General features: G+C 36.2%; 1 protein-coding gene and 1 long non-coding RNA gene across 2 annotated transcripts; both read right to left on the bottom strand.

Moving 5' to 3' along the window:
- Positions 1 to 1,694: 1,694 nt before the first annotated feature.
- On the bottom strand, positions 1,695 to 2,562 carry LOC118751206. Its single transcript, XR_004994497.1, has 2 exons — positions 1,912 to 2,562; positions 1,695 to 1,795 (listed from the first exon to the last, which is right to left on the bottom strand). It is a non-coding gene; the product is annotated as an uncharacterized LOC118751206 (long non-coding RNA).
- An 8,428-nt stretch (positions 2,563 to 10,990) lies between these two features.
- LOC118751205 lies at positions 10,991 to 12,837 on the bottom strand. Its single transcript, XM_036485981.1, has one exon. The coding sequence runs from the start codon at positions 12,575 to 12,577 to the stop codon at positions 11,513 to 11,515; it is 1,065 nt and encodes a 354-aa protein (XP_036341874.1). The 5' UTR covers positions 12,578 to 12,837; the 3' UTR covers positions 10,991 to 11,512.
- Between the last annotated feature and the right edge of the window lie 3,785 nt (positions 12,838 to 16,622).

A 16,622-nucleotide genomic window follows, 5' to 3' on the forward strand; every position in this document is an offset into this window, starting at 1 on the left:
TGTTGTTGTTGGTGCTAATACCACAACTTTTTGACGTATAGTTTTCACTTCACCACTAAATTTTTTCACGATCACAATAATAATCGAGTATTTTTATATATTAAATTAAGATTTAGTTAATTTTATTTTCTTAACTTAAATTTTTATGTATTAATATTTGAGCAAATACATTTATTGCTTGCCCAAGCCAACAAACAAAAACGTTGATTTACGAACCACCAAGTGGCTGTGTTTGGACGCACAAATAACGGGTGATTTTTTTGAGGTTAGGATTTTCATGCATTAGTATTTGACAGATCACGTGGGATTTCAGACATGGTGTCAAAGAGAAAGATGCTCAGTATGCTTTGAAATTTCATCATGAATAGACTTACTAACGAGCAACGCTTGCAAATCATTGAATTTTATTACCAAAATCAGTGTTCGGTTCGAAATGTGTTTCGCGCTTTACGTCCGATTTATGGTCTACATAATCGACCAAGTGAGCAAACAATTAATGCGATTGTGACCAAGTTTCGCACTCAGTTTACTTTATTGGACATTAAACCAACCACACGAATGCGTACAGTGCGTACAGAAGAGAATATTGCGTCTGTTTCTGAGAGTGTTGCTGAAGACCGTGAAATGTCGATTCGTCGCCGTTCGCAGCAATTGGGTTTGTGTTATTCGACCACATGGAAGATTTTACGCAAAGATCTTGGTGTAAAACCGTATAAAATACAGCTCGTGCAAGAACTGAAGCCGAACGATCTGCCACAACGTCGAATTTTCAGTGAATGGGCCCTAGAAAAGTTGGCAGAAAATCCGCTTTTTTATCGACAAATTTTGTTCAGCGATGAGGCTCATTTCTGGTTGAATGGCTTCGTAAATAAGCAAAATTGCCGCATTTGGAGTGAAGAGCAACCAGAAGCCGTTCAAGAACTGCCCATGCATCCCGAAAAAATGCACTGTTTGGTGTGGTTTGTACGCTGGTGGAATCATTGGACCGTATTTTTTCAAAGATGCTGTTGGACGCAACGTTACGGTGAATGGCGATCGCTATCGTTCGATGCTAACAAACTTTTTGTTGCCAAAAATGGAAGAACTGAACTTGGTTGACATGTGGTTTCAACAAGATGGCGCTACATGCCACACAGCTCGCGATTCTATGGCCATTTTGAGGGAAAACTTCGGAGAACAATTCATCTCAAGAAATGGACCGGTAAGTTGGCCACCAAGATCATGCGATTTGACGCCTTTAGACTATTTTTTGTGGGGCTACGTCAAGTCTAAAGTCTACAGAAATAAGCCAGCAACTATTCCAGCTTTGGAAGACAACATTTCCGAAGAAATTCGGGCTATTCCGGCCGAAATGCTCGAAAAAGTTGCCCAAAATTGGACTTTCCGAATGGACCACCTAAGACGCAGCCGCGGTCAACATTTAAATGAAATTATCTTCAAAAAGTAAATGTCATGGACCAATCTAACGTTTCAAATAAAGAACCGATGAGATTTTGCAAATTTTATGCGTTTTTTTTAAAAAAAAGTTATCAAGCTCTTAAAAAATCACCCGTTATAAGCGCATACACATAAGAGTACAACTGGGACTGCGGCAGTGACCAGCAGAACAACAAAATTTTACTGGAACGATGTTTGCGCTGATATACTTTCTGTCGCAATCTATTTGCTATTCGCCTTTAATTCTTTGTATTTTCTTTTTTTTCAAGAGCTCCCGAAGAAATCAATAATTAATGAACGAACGATCACGATTCACATGAGGAAAAGTCAAATCGAGCAGAAAGGCAAACACATATCACTGTAACATTTGATGATAAATTAGCAATAATATAATATATGTATGCTTTTTTCTTTGTATCTTCAATATAGGTACTTTGAGCATTTTAATTTCGTGCGACTGGCAGCATAACATACTGTCATAAAATTTCAAGCCCCAACTGGTGCAAGAAGGCTTTTAACACAGGTACTCTTTCTTATACATATGGATTTGTGAATGCGTAAGATTGGTTACAACACGGCAAGAAGAATATTTTCACATTTTTTCACAAGAGAAAATTCTGTTAATGGTTTTTCACACACTACTCTTCTCACCACCACAATTTTCTTTTTTCCTATAGCGAACGCATCCGTACGCACAGATTCACTAATCCGATTCGACCGTCCATTGCCTCTTGCATCGAAAAAATGACTGGTTCGCGCTGCTTGCCTGCTCGACGGCTGAACTGCCTCTCGTTGGCTGTCTTGTTCATTCGCTCGCACCGATAATACGAGCAACTGCAAGGAAATAGTACAAGTGACGCGTTGCCACCATACCGTTCCGGAGCGATAGCTGCTGTGAAACGATTGCCATTTACACATTTAGTATATTGTTGTTGCCCAACAGCCAACAAAGTCATGTAGCGTGTTCGGTGATGCGTGCGTCCACAAAGAGTCGACTGAGGAAAACGTCAACACCCAAGTCGATTTTAGAGGCAATGTTGTGCTGTTGCTTGTTGTGCACCAAGCAAATTCATAACGAGTTTTAGGAGGCGGCGGGTGGCGCAGTATAGTGGCCCAATTTGTGGTGGTGAGTTGATGGCGGTGATGTATCCGGCTGTAGTGAGCGAAATGAGTGCGTTGAGAACATTTTTTGCTCTCATGTGTGCTGACATACATACATACACATATGTATGTATATAGTGTTGTGGGGCAAGAAACAAAAGGCAAAGCAAGATAATGAGGCTTGAGCAAGCAAGACATGACTACGGGCACCCGAGGAAAACAAAAATGTACTATTGTACAAATTGGAACATATGAAAAGTCTCCGCGGATTTTGGGGTACATTTTTTAACACAATTTACAATTTCTTGAGCTTGAGCTCACTTCAACTGTACAAAAATTGAGTTTATTGCTATTGCTATCTCCGACCTTCTGCCCTTTTTCGGGTAGCTTCATAATTCCATCGGTGTAGGACTTCGGTGGTTTATGCTCTCGGCTCTTCGGTCGGCCAATTTTTTATCATCAAGAGATTTTTGCCGAGGCCATACTGTGGATGCATTAAAACTTCCCAATCAAGTTTCCTCAATTTGTTCCGAGTTAGTGTGGCCACTTGTGGTCGCTTTTTCTTAAACATTTGGCCCCGATGTAACAGCTCATTCCTATTGGACAATTCCCGTTTAGTCCCTTCAAACACTCAATATAACCTTATTTGCCGCCAATCCAGGCTTTGCAATCATTTGCGGAGGGTCATCAGTGTATGACCATGATCACTTGTGTTGCTTATTCTCGTATTCAATCCATGAGCGACGTGCATCTTTGACATCAAAATTTCCACAACGGAATTCCAGCATTCACTTCATTCACTTACAGCATTCTCATCGTACGCTTCGTATTTCTTCAAATATTTTACTCATTTTCAAATCGATATAATTTTTTGTTCGAGTGACGAATTACAAAAATGTCGTCACTAGAAATGTAGCCTGAAATGTCACCTTTTCAACTCACGTTAGCTTAATGCAATTTTGTTAGTGTTGCCATATTATGTATGGCCATCAAGTGATAAAAATCTGCAGATACTTTGCAAATGACCCAATATATCCATATGTATGTATGTATGTACATACATACGCACAAATGTAGCTGCACACGTTTGAGAATTTTCTCATTTCATTTACCAAGAATACATGTGCATACATAGTTACATGTTTACACGCGGGGACCGACCTTTCATTGCATTTTGTCTTGTTTTTATTTACTCTTACATTTGCCAATTTTTCTCCATTTTGCTGCACGCAAGCTTCATCTCCCATGTTTATTTAATGTTTTTGTTTTATTGTTGTTCTTGTTTGCTTTCATCTCTTGATACTTTTTCCAGAGCAGAGTGCTTCTGAAAGTGTGAAGGCAAAAATTTAGTGGCATCTTTTTGATTTTAACTGGAGACAGAGGGCTTGAACTGCAATATTTCTGAAATTCTGAATTCGAAATTTTTAAATAAATATGCGTTTGCTAAATATGATCTCGTACTACATTAAATTGGGATCTTGAATATATACATATACACGTTTTTAACCCTATTTTCAAAGTGCAACGAGATTGATGTTAAGGGGTTATATCTTGGCAGATCTTTCAAGCACCAATTTGCTGGTTCTGCATTTTCAGTTAAATTGCGGTTAGTCGTGGTACTTTGTTAGGTTTTCGGAAATAAAATTTTCGAGTCGTTTTCGGAATTTAATATCGACTTTCGGAAAAAAATCACTTTAGAAAGTCACTTTAAATGCAAGATGTATCTGTGCTCCAGAAATTACTCTCACAAATTCTTTGAGTTTGACCGCTTTTAAGTGAAAAGAAAATTACTAAAATTTTACAATCGCTAATTAACACCAACAGGGCAAACTCCTACCTGAGTAGGCTGAATGAGGATGTGCCTAATGAATGTCCGGCATGCGGAGAGACCCCACATGACTCGAAACATCTCTTCGCATGCCCGGCAAACCCGACATCCCTAACGACCTTGTCCTTATGGGCAAACCCCGCAGAAGCTGCACGCTTCCTAGGGTTGCCGTTAGTGGAACTTGACGACAACGACTGAGATACCAACCGATCTGGGCGGGGTTGTTGTAGCCGCTACAACAACAACAACCAACAGGGCAATTTCGGCAACTGTCTTTCAACAAGTCTTTCGTAAGGCTATTGTCAATTTTGGCAACTATATTGAAAGCTATTTTCTGTATTTCAAAAGACTTATTGAAAAAATATGTTAACGAGGAGCACTCTTGCGTTATTCTGTTTGTCTTGTAGCAATAAGTTTCCTAAAAAGTTAATTAAATAAAAAATATATATATTTTTTTCTTTTTAAGATAATAGAAACTAAAAATTAAAAAAGGATTAATTAAAAAGGAAAAAAAATGCATGTGCATGTATTTTATTTAAACAATAAAATCTAATAATTAGATGAAAATTAAATAAAAAAATAAAGATCCTAAAAATTAAAAAAGAAAAAAAAATTTTTTCTTGTTAAAGCAATGAAATTAAAAAAGCGAGAAAACAATTAAAAAAAGAAAAATAGTAAACCAAGTTTCTACAAAATAAATAAAATAACATTTTTTTTCTTTTTAAAACAAATGTATTAGAAAAAAAAGAAAAAAAAATAAATTTTTTTTCTTGTTAAATCAATAAAATCTTAAAATTAAAATTTGTTTCAATTAAAAAAGAAAAAATAACCTCGGATGCCTGTTTCTCAAACTTTATTCTAGGCATTTCAAAGCTATTTTAAAGTTATACAGACTCAATATTTTCAGAAAGACTTTTTTAAATAAATAATTTCATAATTTCACGCTTCCGTGCTTGAAAAAGCTTGTAATTATAAAACTGCTTTTGAAGATTCTTAGTTCAGTCTCTCGAAAGTCATTGAAGTAAAAACAAAAGACTTAAGAAACAAACCAGAATTCATATGCAGTTATCTTATAGCCGGTTTTGAGTTAATTGAAATTGTCTCTATTTGGTATGGTTAAAGGTGAATTAACCCTAAAAGCTCAAAAGTTATTGTACTCAAGAAAAAAAAATGCGGAAAGGTTTTGCAGAATTTATTTTGCCATTCCACTTGTCATTAACAGGTCTATTCGCAAGTTATCGATGATTTTGTAACCCAAAATTTGTATTAACAAAAACTAAAAATCTGACCTTTTTTACCGGCTATAAAATTTTTGCTATCATCGCAGAATGGACCCGTTGCCCGTCACAAGCCTCCCGAGGATTTTTTTAACAGCAAATTTTTAATTACCAAAAACCTTTAACACTTTTAATAGATACCTGGTCGCGATTTTTGGTACATTGGCAAAGATGTCAAGGTATTCAGCAATTCAGCAATGGATTTTCTCAGAAAACTGTTGAAGTATCACATATTAAAAAGGTGGTAACAATATTCCACGGTTGGAAGAATGCATAGAATTCGAAGAAGGTGCAAAAAAAAGGAGCCAGAAATTATTGCAGCAGAGACCTGTAAAAACCAAATAACTCCTGTCAATCGCTGATGAAATATGAAAAAACGTACACAGTGCAAATTTGCGAGGTGAAAACATTTTGCGTGCATAATTTTTTTCGCGTTTGGGCTCATTTGACATCAGCCAAGTAAAAAACGCTCAAAACCCAAGATGCGTCACAGCAGAAGACATTATTCTCGCTGGCGAAAGTCAAAATTTCTGTCAAGTTGCTTCTTGTAAACAATAACAAAGCAATTGTGTACTTGCACCAGTTATTGTTGCTTTTGTGTGCTGAAATGCGCGGAGGTAAATGCATCATTCCATGCAGTCTAAGTAGTAAAATGGTGACGGTGATGGTAGTAGTGATGATCAAGAATGCAAAAAACTGTTCTGCGCACGTACGAAGAACTCTTCAGAAAGAAAATTTATTTTGCTTGTAAACCAGCTAAGTTATAAACGAATATGTGTATATACATATATACGTATATACAAACATATGACTAACTGTCTTTTAAGAGTAACCAAGTGTTGTAGATACATATGTATGTACATATAAAACTCATTCGCATTGCAGCTTTAATAATGTAAATGTAAATTATTGCAATAACACCCACAGCTTTGCTTGACATATGACACCATTTGACGCACCCACGAAGACCATACCATTGCTGTTGACGGTAGCACACAGACAGCAGTAAACTTTGCTGCAGTAAAACTACTTGTATAGACTAACTAAATATACAGATTTTCATACACATTTGTATAAGGATATATTAACAATGCAAACAACCCCAGCAGCATTTTTGCCACTACCCTACTTTAAAGCCGTAATACTGCAGGGTGTTTATGAACGAATTTTTGATTTTAATCAAAGGCAAAAGTCAATTACGTGCAAAAATGTATGTATGTTAGTATGAATTATTATAAAGAATGTACACGAAAAAAACTGGTCACAGTTAAAACGTTCTAAAACATAAATATATTAATGGAATTCAACGATATTTACATATATTTACATCTAAACTTAGTTTTATTGAAATTCGTTAAAAAAAGAGTTAATTCTCCTTGTAATAAGCAAACGATCGGAATTTTGACTTTATGTCCTTCATTAGCCATTGCACAGAAGTTTCAGTGATTTCCTTGGAAACCAGCTGCCATTTATTTTTGAATTGTTGTGCGTTTTTTACAGCTTTGTGGGTCTTAAGAAGTTTGGATTTCATAACGGCCCAGTAGGTTTCGATCGGCCGATGCTCTGGACAATTAGGTGGTTTCACCTCTTTTGCTACAAAATACACTTTGTTTCTATGTTACCATCCTAAAGCCATTTTTCCGTAATGACATATCGCGAGATCAGGCCAAAAAAGCACTGGATCTTTATGAAGCCGTATAAGAGGTAAAAGTCGCTTTTGCAGACACTCCTTAACATAAATTTCTTGGTTAATTGTACCAGTGCTTACAAAAGGATCACTTTTGAAGCCGCATTGGCAAATTGCCTGCCAAATGAGAAACTTTTTGGGAAATTTATCAAACTTTTTGTTTTTATATTTATCTGCAACATTGCCTCTTTTATTTGCAGTGTGAAAATCGCGGCCCCGGATTTGTTTAAAATCGGCTTTTACGTACGATTCGTCATCCATAACAATACAGCCAAATTTTTGTATGAGACTGTCGTACAATTTCCGAGCACGTTGTTTCGCCAACAAATTTTGCTTACCGTTGCGATTAGGTGCTGCATTCACTTTGTAAGAACGAAGTCCTGCTGTTTTGCATACTTTTTGTATATACGAAGACGACATGTTTAATTTTTTGCCGACATCTCTTACCGAAAGTCCAGGATTTTTCTTAAAAGCAGATAACACTTCATTTGCCTTAATTTCGCAAGCAAATCCTTTTTTTCTGCCACTACCAGGGTTCCTTTTTAAAGATAAACATTTATTGTATTTTTTAAGCACATAAGTAACGGTAGACTTTGGAAATTTTAGCTTTTTTGCGATGTCGTTATGGAACATGCTGGGATTTTCCAGCTTTTTGCGCAATATTAACTCGCGATCGATTTCTTTCTTGGTCCTCGTTTCTACACTGATTTTTGTTACTAAAAAGAAATGATGCAGTAAGGTGGAAAATGCTTCCAGCTTTTTAAGTGTCTACCGATTTTTATTTTAATGTTATGATTAACCGAGCTATGCTTGGTTATGGGCGACCAGTTTTTTTCGTGTACATTCTTTATGCACCAAAATGTGAAGACTATGAGGGTTTGGTTTTCTAGTTCAAGAACGAATTGCAGTCAAAGCAGCTTATTTCAAATCGAAACGAGGATATTGAACTTCGATATTTTTTAAAACGTTGGACTGTTGTTTTTTCCACAGTCTTAAATCGCAAGCATTCAATCAGACTTCTCTACTTTGCTCAAAGAGTAACCACATTTTAGTTCGAGTTGTTAAGCAAAGTAAAAAAGGTCCATGAAAGACGAATTCCCTACTTATTTAAAACGATTGGCAAATATCATTATGACTTTTTTAAACAAAATAAAAGAAGAGAAGACGACCATTTTTGTTTTATTAATGTTCTTCCAGTATATCGAAGGCTCATATTCAATATCGTCTATCTGCAACTTTAACAAAAACTACTTTGTGATGTTAGAACCCATCTGGGACTTACCTGTCATCACTGATGTTGATTCTGACTTTGCAATTGTATAGTAAATTCTTCTGTCAAGCGTTATACAAGGTCAGCATTAACATTACCGATAATAGTTAAATCTTAGGTGGATTTTTATATCAGGATCTCGTTTTTGTGAAAAGTGCAGATAGAGGGTATTGAATATAAGCCCTCGATATGTAAAGCCCAGCCCAGGTAAATTAATCCAGCCTTAACTTTTTCATATCAAATAACGTACATTAAACAAACTTTACCAAATTCTAAATTTAAAATATTCCCTTTTCATGCAAAATACGGATTTTAAAGTTGTAAATATTAAGCTCGTTTAATATAAACATATTTGCAATTGCAAAACATGCTTGGTACTAAAACCTTTATGACCCATTTGCATAAAAGAAAAGCTGTCGTATTTAACACACGCAAGCACGATATAAGAAGAAAAGTAAAAAAAAAAAAAAAAAAATGTCCTTTTAAATAAATATTTTGTTATTTTCTGCGTCATCCTGTTTAACGCTTTCTGTGGAAAGTAGGTGACGCGATAGCACATAAAAGGCAATGCGAGGTGTTGCTTTCGACGCGTTTGCCTGGCTGAACGGATTCTGCACATATGTACATATGTACATACATATATACATACATAAATATGTATACACATTTTAATGAATGCAGAAATTTTATAGGGAAAGGAATGACATTTTCGCTTTGGGGCGATATTTGCAACATCTAGACAAGCTGCTTTGCTTTAGTTTCAACTGTATAGTCAAGGAAAATTACTGAATGTAGGAAGGCTGTTATATATTATGTCACCTTAAATGCAAAAACAACGTAACACACATCGTCGCTGAAATGCAAAAAGGGCTTAGCTAATGAAAAATTCAAAATTCACTTTTTGATTGATATGATGCATTTCATCGCTTTATGAAAAAAAAAAAAATTATTTGTCACGACTTTTTACATTTCAATGACTATGTTTATTACGCCCATTTGCATTTTCGGCGACGATATGTATTTTTTTTTATAAAAGTCTAGCTTATTACATAACAAACACCATTTAAATCCACATTTCAAATTTTTACAAAAATTATCAGATTTTGGTATAATAAAGTGCACGTCTTAAGTGACTAGAAAATAACGTTGATTTTTGGAAATTTTTTGTTGACGGTGACACGCATTTTCTTCCATATATAAGGTATGAGTAAAAATGCCTAGTACCGCCAACAAAAAAAAAAAAAACATGAAACTTGCATTTTATTGCACTAAAATTTAATGAAAGGTTTATGAATTCGACTTAAAGTTGCCCTAAGGTCGTCACGTGTAAACCGCTCTTAATCAAGTTTATAATAAACGAGTTTATAATCAAGCAGTGCAAGTTTTTTTTTTAAACAAAATATCAATTTAGAATTTTTACAATTAGGCATTCCATAACGCCAAAAAATTACTCATCAGTTAAAAATTGAAAGAGCAAAGTGACAGTTCAATGCAAGAGAGACGTTCATTTTGTTCTGGAAAAATGTTTGCCAAAAAAAAATTCTATCTCACGTCAACATATGATTTCGTAAATAAACAAAGTTGAATTTTTGGAATTTTATGGTGTTTTAGTTTCTACAAAAAATTTTACCTTTTCATTTTTTTTATATGCTTTTTGACTGCCTGCTATGTGATTTTATGTTAACCGCTCACAAATTTTCACTTACAGAAATGTTTCGGCCGAACATTGGACGTCCATTTTCCTGTTTTTCTTTTCGACTTTTCAATAATGCCCGAAGAGGTCGCCTCAAATCGGCCTTGTTGAAATGGAATATGCCACTTATAAATTAATGTTTTTCTTGGACGAAATTTCACGCAGGCAGATGAAGTCTTTTACATACATTCACATGGGGCCATTCACGTGCGATACCAAAAGGGTTGCTTAAGCAGCTAAAAGGAAATTTTACCCGAGTTGAGCGTTGTTCTTTTGTCGCTTGTTTACCAAAAAAGTTCACCTATAGAAATCATTAAAGCCGGATTCAGAGCGCGCTAAACTAAATAGTCGCGGCGCTCCGTTTGCTCCGCCGAATTAAAGCATCATACCGTGATACATACCAAATTTTTAGAAAATTATTATTAAAACTCGCTATATTTGACGTTTGTGTATCTATCGATTTGAAATAGTTCACACAACAAAATACAAAACTATTCATAAGAATTTAAGTTTAACAACGCATCTTAATACATACTTACACATTGCAAACAAAACTAAAGGTTTTAAAACCCATTTTTATGGGAATCGATAGGGTGTTTTGTTTTTTTCAAATGAACAAGTTTTGTTATAAAATTTGAATTTTTTATTTTTGTTTTAAGACAGTTTTGTATACTTGTGTAAATATCTAAGGAAGTTTCAGATTCCAACACCAAGTACTTCCAAAATTATAACAATATTATGCCGATGAACACGGTTAGCGGAGAAAAATCTCCTTTTCATTAATTTCTATGGAAAAAGATGTGTTTGAGATGACTTAAAACAATATCAAAAATAATCATCATTGAGAAAATTATAAATAAATTCTCGTTTCGAATTTTCGCGTACTTCTTTATTCGTCTATATTTTATGTATGTACTTATGTAATTGTTAAAGAATCGAATTGTGGGGCGAGGTAAAAAATGTTTGACTAAAAATAATAGAAGCATTAACTTTTTTTTCCACCAAGTAGTTTGCCAACGACAGTTAGGACTGCGATACCAGAAGTAGCCAAATAGAGCGTACTAAAGGCAAAAATACCAAGAAGCCCACGTATTCACATATTTCTTGAGATTTATTTTCTGAATGCAATAAATCCACTTGCACATGTGCATTTATTTATATACATACATACATATTTCTTAACCATTAAAAATTTGTAAATATTGTACACATTTAGGATTCAAGGCACAAATGGCATGGCCGGAATATATCGCAACGCCTTCACGGTAGCACTATTCGGATTGGCAAGGTCCTTCATTATACCCTGTATGCGCGATACTACGTCGCTACGTTGCACATCACCGCGATCTATCATGCGCTTGAAAAGCGTATACAACTGGCGCTCCGCCGATGCACTAGACAATTCATGTAGATCCATCAACAGCTGCTCGGAGTAACCCTCGTATTTGCTGAGGTTAGCCGCCTTAGCATCTCGTTTCAATAAATCGTAAACAAGTAAGAACTCCACATACGGTTTGGTGGGCGGCACGCGCTTTTTCCCCGCCGTCGACGTACTCGACCAACGATCCAACGCATTGTCACTATCGAAAGTGGCGCGACCGTAATTGTCGTCGTAGAGGCGTAAGAAGTTGTCCAATGACTCAACGTCGTTGGTGAATTCATCGTGCTCTGTCTCCGTTTGTATGTCGCGTATCAGCGCCAGCGTTAACTTATCAAAACCCTCTGTATTGTCGCCAATCTCATCGAAAAGCTCATAGCCCATGCGCTGCTTCGGTAGCGGCTTGATAAGCGGCGATATTAACGGTGCGAAAAGTCCGGGTTTGTGCGACGGCGTTGGCGGCTCCACAGGCTTGGCCGTAGTGGTGGTTGTGGTGGGATGCCACCAAACGGGTGGTTGCCACCAACCAGACGCTGGAGTACTCACGTTTGTTGGTGGTTTAGTAGTGGACACCGGAGCACTGGAGGACGTTGAGAGCCATGATGATGGTCGAGGTGTAGACAACACGCTGACGTTAGGAACGTTAGGCGTTGGCGTTGGCGTAGGTGAGGCATTGAAGACACTAGTCAATTCGTCATCACTCACACTGAACGGTGGTTCGACGGTGGTGGTCGATAGTGGCTCATATTGCAGATAGTCGATGTAGTAGGCGAGCGCTTGCATGGAAGCAGGCAAATAACTGGTCAGCAAATTGGGAGCTGCGCATATGCATGGCACAACAAAGGCGTAGTAGGTGGCAAAAAGCAAGCACAGCGTTTCACTGCAATATAGCTTTTGCAAAACCATGCTCAACTCAATGTAGTTCAATAGAATATTTTTTTCGTTTAATTTCGATTATTTTTTGTCATCTTTATTGGAAACTGCAATGATTCCTGCAACTTAAGAACTTAATATAGGCGTAATTTGGGAAAAAATCAAATTTAAATACAGCGCGTCCGTAAAAGTCTTGTAGTCGAAAGCAGTTTAAGAAGTAGACTGAACGCTGATCTTGCCCATTTGACGCACAAACGCAGGTAAAATGCGCCATTGACGACCTCTTCTGAGACAACTACTTGTATTGAGGTGCGCGTTAATATACATTCATACACACACATATATTTATTTAGTAGTGTATTAATTTAGTGGCGGTTGGGTGCAGATGAGAAAGGCGAATTTTTGATAATTTTTTGTTATTTTTTTTTGTTTGTTTTCTGTGCTGTTTCTCTTAGAAAGTACACAAAGGCCACTACAATCAGCTTATTAACTGACCAAACCAGTTTTGTTGATTTTTAAAAGTTCATTCAAAGGTTGGCGTTGAAAAGGGTTCGGTTGGTTTCTTTACAGTTATGAAAAATTTGTCTGAAAACATTCAAAAGTATTTAACTTTTTTTCAATTACGATATTTACATACATAAAGTAAAATAAAAAGTTAATGGATATATTTAATTTTTCAATCACATTAAAATGAGCGAATAAAGGACCGACCATAAGAACGCAAGTATGATTGAATAAATAAATTTCAACTTCAACAAAATCGTATTACATACTATGTACATACTTTAAACGAGCAATTCTTGTGTATACATTAGGGTGGTCCCTAAAAGGCAGGAAGTAAATTATTACATAAAATTTCCTAATCCTTAACCCCTACATCGATGCTACTATAGTCAAAGCTCTCACATATAATAAATATTGGTCCCCATTGGAGACGGTTAAGGCGTGTCGCACAGGGGGCAAAAGTTCAGATTCCTCTATGGAGACTCAAAAAATTTAAATTATTATTTTTTTCATTTAAATACCTAAAATCCTGCCATAGTTGAATATGTCACATATAAATTTCTTCCCGATTGAAGTGATATCTTTGATTATGGTGGATTATCGATTTTTGGTATGAGAAGAAAAAAAATATTGGGGCGTATTCTTGTTTTCGTATGAATCGAAAATCATGACATTTTCCATTTTTTGCATTTTTGTAGGGTGCGTGCTAATTGATGTCACTGTGTGCGTGCGAACAAGTCCCCTGAGGGAAAGATTGGTCCAATTGCTCGAAAAATATAGTCGTAGGTATAGTAGTTTTGTAACTAGACCAACGATAGTCCAAACATTTAATATGAATATGACGCGCAGTCGCCCGCCGGGCAGACGCTGCCCAGCTGTGCTATAGAGGCATCTGTACTTTGCCGCCTGAGCGACATGACTTAACCGTGAGACTGAAAAGAATCGTCGTGGTTTGATTTTAATGACCACCCTAATATACGTACACTTGGAGTGCAATGTTACAGTGGGCCCGCTATACTCAATCCCGACTCGTTGTGTCCACGTTCGCGCACTCTGGGTGACGTGGGCAACCCATGTGCGAGATGCGGTAACCAATTTGAGTGGAGCCCTGGGGCGGTGTGGCCACTCCGACTTATTTGGTTTAATGGCTTACTGAGGTCTGTTCACCAGTAGGTGGGACTGCAAGCAGGCGTCTGTATTCGCTATATAAACGTGTATTTGGTTTAGAAAACCACCCCTCGCTGCAATGGGTTGTGCGCTGGGCTTGCGACCCTTATCGTAAAAACAAAGAAACGTGCTTCTATCCAACTACTGGATGTCATAGGAAAATACCCAGGCTAGACAACACCGCAGTTCAGGCAATGCGATGGACGGGGCATGAAAGCAAAAAATTTGCAGCATGTGAGATCCACTACAGCAGTCATGAGACGGCGCCCATACAAATATACCCTGTAGAAATGGCGAAACGCGCGATAATTGAGCGATACGCGGGAAAACGGAGGAAAGAGAAACGCCTTTTCAAGAGAAAGAAAAGAGAAGCAGCAGAAAGGCGTGAGTGCGAAGAGCTTGAGATAATAGCTGACAGGAATACGGCCTAAAAATTCTACCAGGCAGCAATCAAATGGTTTTAAGACCGCTGCCAGCTCCAGCGAGGATAAGATGGAAATCTGGATCCAGATGTCCAGAGTACACTTGAGATATGGAAGGAACACTCTCAACGCTTATGAATGGTGACACAGGCAACGCGTTTGAGGAAGGAGAACCCGAACCAATGTATAGGGACGAAGCTCTACTCGACCAAGACGAGGTGAGAGAAGCAATAAGGCGACTTAATAACAGCAAGGCGTACCAAGGTTCCGTCTACGATACTGTGTGACAGCCTGAAGCCCTTCATGAATAGGGCTGCCAGATGTCCCAGTTTTCCCGGCATGTCCCGGTTTAGAATTACATACTTATAAATACCGTGCCGTACAAAATTATTGGCTCGGAGACTCTTTCATCTGATCACAATTTCTAATCAGATCTTTTAGAAAAATATTGAAAATGTAGCTTTTGAGCCAATTAGTAAAGTGCAAGTCTGAAGTTACCAGAAAATTTCATTGATTTTTTGCAATTATTTATTTTCTGCATACAAAAAAAAATGTCGAACATAGTTCGTATGGAAGAAACTCTTAGTAAAAACAATACCAAAAATCAACTAGATTTGTATGGGCTGCAAAACTTCATTTTCAAAATTTTTATAAAAAAAGTCTGAATAGAAAGTTGCGAATTTGTATGCAAATTTTGTGCATTTTCCAGAGTTTTGCACAAAGTTTAGAAATTTTATTTTAATCTTTTCTGATGTATTTAGTATAAACTGTATTTTTATAAGGAACAAAAAAGGTACATGCATTGTGAAAAATTCTCTATGCTTTAGTTGTGATAAATTGTTTTGTTTTGCTGGTGTACGTTGTAATGATCTCATGATTTCATGTTTTTATGTTTTTATGTTTTTGTTTTTGTTTGTCAAAATAAAATTTTACTACATCCTTTCGTACGTAATTTTTGTCGGAACGAAAGGGAAGGGAGCGAGAGGCCTAAATTAATTTTAATCTCTTCAATAACTCTAATGCCTTCCCGTAGAGAAAAGCCATTGGTTTTAAATTTTTGTATCCAAACAGAAATGCAAGTGAAGTTACGGTTTAATAAAAACTAAATCTGTTTTTATGTTATTATTTGTAAACCTTTCTTTAGTTCGACAAAAAATAAACGCTCAAGACATTATCAAGAAAAATTTATTGAGCCAAACTTTCTTATGCACTACGAATTTCTTAAGAAACTTCTGCTATGGTTTGCTAAAGTTTGGTTGTGAAGAGTACAAGGCACCTTTGTTTTCAACAAAAATATATCGTCGGTGATACTTGAAAACGATGTAAGTCACTTATTACCTCTGGTGCTTTATTGATCTTCTATCTGTATTTGATCGTTTCTGGCAATAGTTAATTTTCATCAGCCAAAACAAAGTAGACCGTTTTGCGGTATCGCCGACGATATGCCCGGTTCCAATATTTAGGAAGGAAAACGTGAGACAACAGCACACATACGAAATAATAGCAATTTATTTCTTGTCCGTTTTCTTAAAAAGTCCGTACTTAGCTTTATACTACCCTATATTGGTAAACACTTAGGATATTAGCGCAAGGTTGCCCTTTAGTTTAGATTCTACAAAACTTAACTAAAAAAACTCAATATGGATATTTTCGATAAGGGTTGCCACGTTTTTTTTTTGGTAATATAAATTTGTATCTTATTAATTTCAACGAATATTTATATGTTTATAAGTACATACATACCTATTTATAAATTAAAGCCATCTTAATTACATTTGACCTCTTATTTGATTTTTAAAAACAGGGACCGAAATTAGCCATTAAATACCAAGATATATATCTTTAGATCCTTGCAAGATCATTATTTTTTATTTAAATTTTTTCGATAAAAAATAAACCTTAAATTTTCATTTTATTTTTTTTTTTGGTCAAATGTAATCGAAGTTTGTGATGTTTAATTTTATGATGAAAAATAATCGTTTTTT

The sequence above is a fragment of the Rhagoletis pomonella genome, unplaced genomic scaffold, assembly GCF_013731165.1.
Source record: "Rhagoletis pomonella isolate Grant_MI unplaced genomic scaffold, Rhpom_1.0 Rhpom_scaffold_00594, whole genome shotgun sequence".
NCBI lineage: Eukaryota > Metazoa > Arthropoda > Insecta > Diptera > Tephritidae > Rhagoletis > Rhagoletis pomonella.